This window comes from Selaginella moellendorffii, unplaced genomic scaffold (assembly GCF_000143415.4).
Source record: "Selaginella moellendorffii unplaced genomic scaffold, v1.0 SELMOscaffold_2, whole genome shotgun sequence".
Taxonomy (NCBI): domain Eukaryota; kingdom Viridiplantae; phylum Streptophyta; class Lycopodiopsida; order Selaginellales; family Selaginellaceae; genus Selaginella; species Selaginella moellendorffii.
In genome coordinates, this window is record NW_003314263.1 from 2,158,664 (window position 1) to 2,164,900 (window position 6,237).

General features: G+C 55.1%; 4 protein-coding genes across 8 annotated transcripts in view; all 4 read left to right on the forward strand.

The window, feature by feature from the left end:
- LOC9662210 overlaps nt 1-196 on the forward strand; it is a 1,226-nt gene extending 1,030 nt beyond the window's left edge. Inside the window, exon 3 of the mRNA XM_024660555.1 lies at nt 184-196. Coding sequence (XP_024516323.1) covers nt 184-196 — 13 coding nt within the window. The remainder of the gene's footprint in view (nt 1-183) is intronic.
- LOC9660993 (protein trichome birefringence-like 13) lies at nt 1-2,195 on the forward strand. 2 transcript variants are annotated; one of them, XM_002962478.2, is made up of 8 exons: nt 1-98; nt 184-832; nt 895-1,075; nt 1,148-1,288; nt 1,340-1,460; nt 1,517-1,651; nt 1,703-1,979; nt 2,081-2,195. In XM_002962478.2, the coding sequence occupies exons 2-7, from the start codon at nt 352-354 to the stop codon at nt 1,973-1,975; spliced, it is 1,332 nt and encodes a 443-aa protein (XP_002962524.2). In that variant the 5' UTR covers nt 1-98; nt 184-351; the 3' UTR covers nt 1,976-1,979; nt 2,081-2,195. The 2 variants fall into 2 exon arrangements, with proteins under 2 accessions (XP_002962524.2, XP_024517733.1); XM_024661965.1 differs by having other exon boundaries at nt 1,517-1,979.
- Nucleotides 2,196-2,594: 399 nt separating this feature from the next.
- Nucleotides 2,595-3,706, forward strand: LOC9660994 (RING-H2 finger protein ATL72). The gene has a single exon (XM_024661988.1). It carries the CDS (start codon nt 2,674-2,676, stop codon nt 3,475-3,477), a length of 804 nt encoding a protein of 267 aa, XP_024517756.1. The 5' UTR covers nt 2,595-2,673; the 3' UTR covers nt 3,478-3,706.
- A 1,400-nt stretch (nt 3,707-5,106) lies between these two features.
- The window catches only part of LOC9660995, a 4,120-nt gene continuing 2,989 nt past the window's right edge, over nt 5,107-6,237 (forward strand). For all 4 annotated transcript variants that reach the window (XR_002990600.1, XR_002990601.1, XM_024661938.1 and 1 more), the window contains exons 1-2: nt 5,107-5,308; nt 5,376-6,229. Coding sequence is in view for 2 of the 4 variants with exons in the window: in XM_024661938.1 (XP_024517706.1) it covers nt 5,128-5,308; nt 5,376-6,229 (1,035 nt within the window). In the remaining 2 variants the exon portion in view is untranslated. The remainder of the gene's footprint in view (nt 5,309-5,375; nt 6,230-6,237) is intronic.

Below are 6,237 nucleotides of genomic sequence, written 5' to 3' on the forward strand. Positions count from 1 at the left end.
TAAACCGGTACCGCGAGAAACGACGCACTCGTATGTTCTCCAAGAAAATCCGGTACGAGGTGCGAAAGATCTACGCCGAGAATCGGCCACGGTTGAAAGTACGTACTTTGGTTTTGTGAGAGCGATGGGCTCGCTCGATCTTCTTTTGCCGCTGATGATGGATTGGATCTTTCTCTGTGCCAGGGCCGGTTTGTAAGACGAACTAATGAGATAGAGTCTCTCCAGTGCTTGTGGTCCGAGGATCAAGTGAGGAACTAGAGAAAAAATCTCCACTTTTTTCTGTCAAGCAAGAGAACGTTTCTACTATATAAGAGAGATTATATCTTAGTGAAGAACCCTAAAATATTTGCGATGGCGTCGCTCTGGCGGAAGCACCAGCAGCGCCTTCGTCAAGCGGCGTCTCTCCACAGGTACTCGACGAAGAATCCCTCCTTTTCTTGCGCTGCATTCGCAATTGTGGTGCTTGCAGCCGCTGCATCGCTGTGGCTCTACCTCCACACGACCGCGGGAGCTCGGATTTCGCAGTTCCAGGCTCGAGATGCCGGGGATCCGACGCATTCCAATGTGGATCTTGGCGTGGAATCGGGGAATGCGGTGGCAAGAAGGGGCGATCAGGGCTGTGATTACTCGCGTGGAAGATGGGTGTATGATCCACAGCGCCAGGCTCTCTATAACGAGAGCTGCGTGGATATTTTCAAGGGATGGAACTGTGTGCGCAACCAGAGGAGCAATGCTGGTTCTGTTCTTCGGTGGCGGTGGCAGCCCGATCGATGTGATCTAGCTCGGCTCGATCCAGCAAAGCTTCTCGAAAATCTACAAGGAAAGAATATCGGTGAGCATTGTCTCAATGTGTTCCTTGGGTTCTTAAAAAAAAAAATTTCTCTCTATTCACAGGGTTTGTTGGAGACTCTCTCAATCGCAACATGTACGCTTCGCTTGTCTGCACACTCAAGCAAGCCGCAAGCAAGGACTTAAAAAAGTGGAGGCCAATTGGATCTGACAAAGGCATCACATTCCTTGGTTACAACGTTACTGTTGCCTATCATCGGACCAACTTGTTGGCACGCTATGGAGAGTGAGTATCATCTCCGATCTTAGTCGTTCATAGAGGACTCCTGCTTGAGTGTGTTTTTTTTTATGGATCCAGATGGAAAGCTTCGGCTGATGGAGGCCCGCTCGAAGAGCATGGTTACAAACAAGGATATCGAGTTGATGTGGATATTCCACAGAGCACCTGGTCTGAGGCTCCACAGTTTTACGATATCCTCGTTATAAGCACAGGTCACTGGTAACCAATCACCTTCTTCGTTTGCACCGTTGCTACGAATCGTTTCTGTAGGTGGTTTGCTCCTGAAAAGTTCAATCCAGTGACGTCGCCGATGTTATTCTTTGAGAACGGAAAGCCCATCGTCCCACCGAAGTCTCCCCGTGAAGGATTGGATCTCACACTAAAGTACATGGTATATAAATCTCCCTATCATCGTCCTATCTTTAACTTTTTTTTGTTTTTTCTCAGCTGAGCTTTGCGGAACAAAACATGAAACCCGGAGGAATAAAGTTCTTGCGCACGCAATCCCCTCGTCATTTTGACGGGGGTGACTGGTACCAAGGGGGAAAATGTCACCGTTCCGGCCCCTTAAAGCTTGCAGAGGTGGGCTGCGACATTGTTTTCGTTTCAAACCCATTCGTCCCAAACTTCCAGGTCGAAGAAATGTTCTCTCCAGCGAATAAAGGGGTCAACAAAGAAGTGCGGCTCGTGAACGAGCACCTGTTCCGAGCGGCTTCTGCGAGCTCCACTTTCAGGCTGCTCAACATCACGCACTTGAGCGAGTTCAGGGCCGATGGACACCCGTCAACGTCCGCTAAGAAGCAGCACGAAGATTGTATGCACTGGTGCCTACCCGGAGTGACAGATACATGGAACGAAATACTTGGAGCACTCATCTTGGAAGAATCCGTCACAGGAGTCCTTTAGTCTGGTAAGTGGCCGTGAAATTTTTAGTTCTTCTTTTTTCCTTCCGAGTGGCAATATATCTGCGCACTAACGACGAAATATGATGAACTTCTTCGTGGATTCTAGGCCATCGCAGGGACCACACGGTGAAACAACTGTAAAGCCGCGAAGACAGGTTGTATTTTTTTCCAATCGCTGGGACCACTTTGGTTGCGCTTGGACAAGGTGGAACAAAGCAGGGAATGACGACTTCGTGCACGGGATGGCAATCAAAGGTCGGCCGGGTATGGACATGGACGACGGAAGAATTAGAGTGCCGCACTTGGAGAGCTCTCGAGCGACGAACGATGGAAACAAGGGTGGTAGGGACATACAGGCGGGGAATGATGATGAACAGAGCCGCGGCTGGCGAGATGCTCGAGATGGATTGCTTTTGTTGCGTAGCTCTTCGCCATCGTCGATATCTGCTCGTCCCTCCAGTGCCTCTTGCTGCAGCAGCGCAGCTTGTCGACGATCACATCAGGGACAAGTACTGGCAAAACCAGGAAAAAGGAGGAGCTCGATCGCACTACCGGGACAGGGATTCTTCACAGGCAGGCAGAGAAAATGGTTACAGGCTGGGACTACTGGTGACTTGTAGGTGAGAGTTTAGCGACAGGGACGATCTCTCTTCATATCTTCTGGCGAAGTAGAAAAATGCTTCTTGCCAGTCACAGAAGATGGCCATGACCAGCGAAGCGGAGGATCAAAGTATCCGGAGATCACGGAAGTTACTCCAGGAGATTGAGTCAAGGCCGCCGCCACCTCCGCCGCTCGCGCAATCGAAAAGAACAGGCAATCTTCTGGACACGCAGATTGTCATAGTACTCGGCGCGGTACTCTGTGTGCTCATATGCGCGGTGTGGCTCCATTCCGTGGTACGGTGCATGGTACGGCGAAACCGGCGGCAGCCGGTGGCGACCGTCATCGGCGGCGGCGATGACGAGAGCGCCGCCGGGCTGGACGCGAAGACCATCTCCGCGTTGCCCGTCGTGCCGGCCTCGGTGGACGGGCACGACCGGCAGGCACCCGTGGGGCCGGTCGCTCTTAGCAGCAATTCCGAGTGTATTGTTTGCTTGCAAGAGTTTGGGCATGGCGAGAGGATGAAGCTCCTCCCAAATTGCGGCCATGGATTTCACGTCGATTGCATTGGCGCGTGGTTGATGTCCCACTCGTCGTGCCCGATCTGCCGCCACAGGGTCTTGGAGCCGCCGTCGCCGTCGCGATCGTCGCGATCGTCGCCATCGCCCGGCGATTCGAGCTCGTCCGTCCTTCTCTCGTCGCCACTTATGCGCCAGTTCCAACACCAGCTCAATTCGCAGCAGCGATCCTTCCGGCGCCAGCAGCAGCAGCAGCAGCCCAATCCGGATCTCGTCCTCCAGCACAATCGATTCGCCCATCAGCTCCGCCAATTCCACCTCCAGCAAGAACCATCGTCTTCCGCGCTGTACGAAACGACCAACGGCCGGAGCCTTGCCACGTAGCGGCCACATCGGACGGTTGTCGTTCAAGGCCATCGGACGGTTTTCGTTTGAGGCCGTCCGCGTTGACGGTCAATTAGGATTAGATGCGAATGCGAAGAAACAATGGCTTGTTTTGTTTGAGGAGGAGAGCAAATGCCGTGCCGCGCTCGTTTTGGAGTTCTTTTCTACCTATCTTAGGGCTAGAAAAATGTAGTCATTCACCCCTGGGCCAATAAAAGATCTGGAAACACGTGTCGTGCAGGAAAGCTCGCGGAAGGGGCAGTGCAGCCTGTGGGGTGGGGCCCGCGTAGCGGGCAGCGGGCAGCCGGGCAGCCGGGCAGGGGCAGCAAAGGCTGCCCGTGCCCGCTGGCGACAAAGGCGGGAAAGATGCGGTCTGCCTTTAGTTACGTGACTGACCATACTCCCTTCTTTGCCAAATCGCCGTTAGCTATGGCGGCCAGAGCTCCAAAGGAAAGAAAAAAAGAAGCCCTATCTCACTCACCCCTGTCTTTCGTATCGCGCAAGGGTTCGCGATGAAAGCGCTCCGGGTAAGGTCTCTTTCTCCTTGTTCTCCTAGATCCAAAACAAGCAAGGGGGTCTTGAGAAATCCTCGAGCTTTCCACCATGGAAAGGACAAGAAGAACAGGGAAATTGGGGTCTCTCCTCTCGGCCGGATCGCACACAGATTTTGGGGTCTTCTCCTCGATCATCCGGATTGATCCAGTCGCCGTAAAAAAATAACCAGAGTAAAAAATTGGGGCAGGACTTTTACAGGGATTCGAACCCTGGCATCATCCCAGGCGGGAAGGCCAGACCTTGAATGATATACATGGCCATGACTGAGCGGGCGTTCATGGACCCCATGTGCACGCAGCCCTCCTGTCCACGCGTCACGATGCCAGTGGCTGCCATAAAGTCCAAGTCCTCGCGGGGCCCGGGACGCGGCCCAGTGACTGCCTGCCACGTGTCGCAGGCGGCCGGAATATCTACCGAGAAAAGCTGCGTCTTATCTCCTGCCACGCGGCGTGCGCTGGTTGGGCGAGGCGTTGCCCTAGCGGAACCGCGCAGTTTTAATCCGGGAGCCGCCCGGTTGGAAATTTTTTCGTTTTCACCGGCGGTAAAGATGGGGTTTTCATCTTCTTCCCCTTTAGTATGGGTGTCGTTTAGTTTGGTTGGGTTGCCTTTGTTTGCCCTAGCTATGGCGTCTGCGGCGGTAAAGTGTGTGGCGCCCTGAGAGAGAGGAAATTTCTCGCAGGAAGAGCGAGAGGCGCTCGGATGTGGGGATCTAGGGCCGTCGCAGCAGTCGATTTCCCGGGGGCTCCGCGAGTAGGGTTTGGTTCTGTGAAAAGATGCGGTGTTCTTCATGCAGGCAGTGGCAGCGGCGGTAGCAGCGGCATCGCAAAGAGCCATGGCGCGCCCCTGCGCGAGCTCGCGCGGAGGCCGGAATCGCTGAAATCGTCCGAGGGATGGACGAGCAAGACGAGGAGGGGGCTAAGCTAAAGGCAGTGTAGCGCTTCTATCTTCTTCTTCCCACTTCTTCTCCTTTTTTCTTAGGGTTTCCTCGTTCTTCCATAGCTCTCTCTCTCTCTCTATCTTTCCTCTCTCTTTTTTGCTCTCTATGATCTCTTGGGGCGCTCGTTCTTGGCCAATGTTACAAGGCGCTGCTGCTCAATGCCGACGGATTACGCTCCTCGTAGCAAGCCGATGCATACTAGAGAAGTGAGGTACGAAAGAAATGATAGGTTCCTGGGCAAGAGAGACTGGCAGCGCGTCGCGGTGTTCGAGAGGTCCCCAGCTCTGAGCTCCTCGAATGGCGGATCTTATGATCCTCCCAGCAAGCGGCGTCCATCTGGTACTTTTAGCTTTCTCTCCTCTATTTTTGCCTTAGCGCCGAAACTGATCACCGTGGTTGTTTCCAGGGCGGCATGGATTCTCTGGCGAGAACGGGAGATTCCGGGAGCACAGCAGCAGCCGCGCGTCAGAGAACCAGCCCATGTTTTCCTCGGCGCCGAGTGGTTTCACGGGCTTCGGTCACAAGCCGGAGCGCTATGTTCTTCCCGGTGGGGGGATGACCCACTGCCCCGGCTCGAGCAGCTCGGGAAGGAACGGTCTCAGAGATGGCGGAGGCGAGGACGATTTCTTCCGGGAGAGGGACTGCGAGCGCCTGGTTTCTTCGTCGCCCAGCCCCGCGCAGCCGCTCCATCCTTACAATTCGGTGGTCTACGACGCGCACCCCGGCGACGGCCACAGGGGCTCTCGCTATGGCTGGGATGTTCACAGCAGGGGCGAGCGAGAGCATCACGCGACGACGCGGGAGAGGTTCTCCAGCAGCCCGGATGTGTTGGACAGAAGAAATGGTGGCGGCAGCGGCGGCGTCTCGAGATTTGGGTGGAGCGATGCTCCAGAGCGGGAGCTCGAGGGGCGGCTGGACAGATATGGTGCTTCCCGGGACCCGGATGGGCGGATTCGAGAGCTCCCGGCGGAAGAGGTCTTGGATCCGTTCGTTTCGCCGAGGTTCCAGCAGTCGCAGCACCAGCGGGGGGGCTTCTCGGTGCCGGCCTCGCTGCTACAAGAGGAGAGGGTACCTTTGCCACCATCGTCTCCTCCGAAGAAAACTCGCCTCAAGTGGGGGGAAGGTCTTGCGAGATACGAGCAGAAGAACACAAGCAGAGCCAGGTCCCACGAGGAGGAGCCAGCCCCTGCGACGAGTAACGGATGCGCTGAGCAGGAACAAGCACGGGGTTTCGAGAGCAAGGGAGACGCGAATGGAAGTAAGTGATA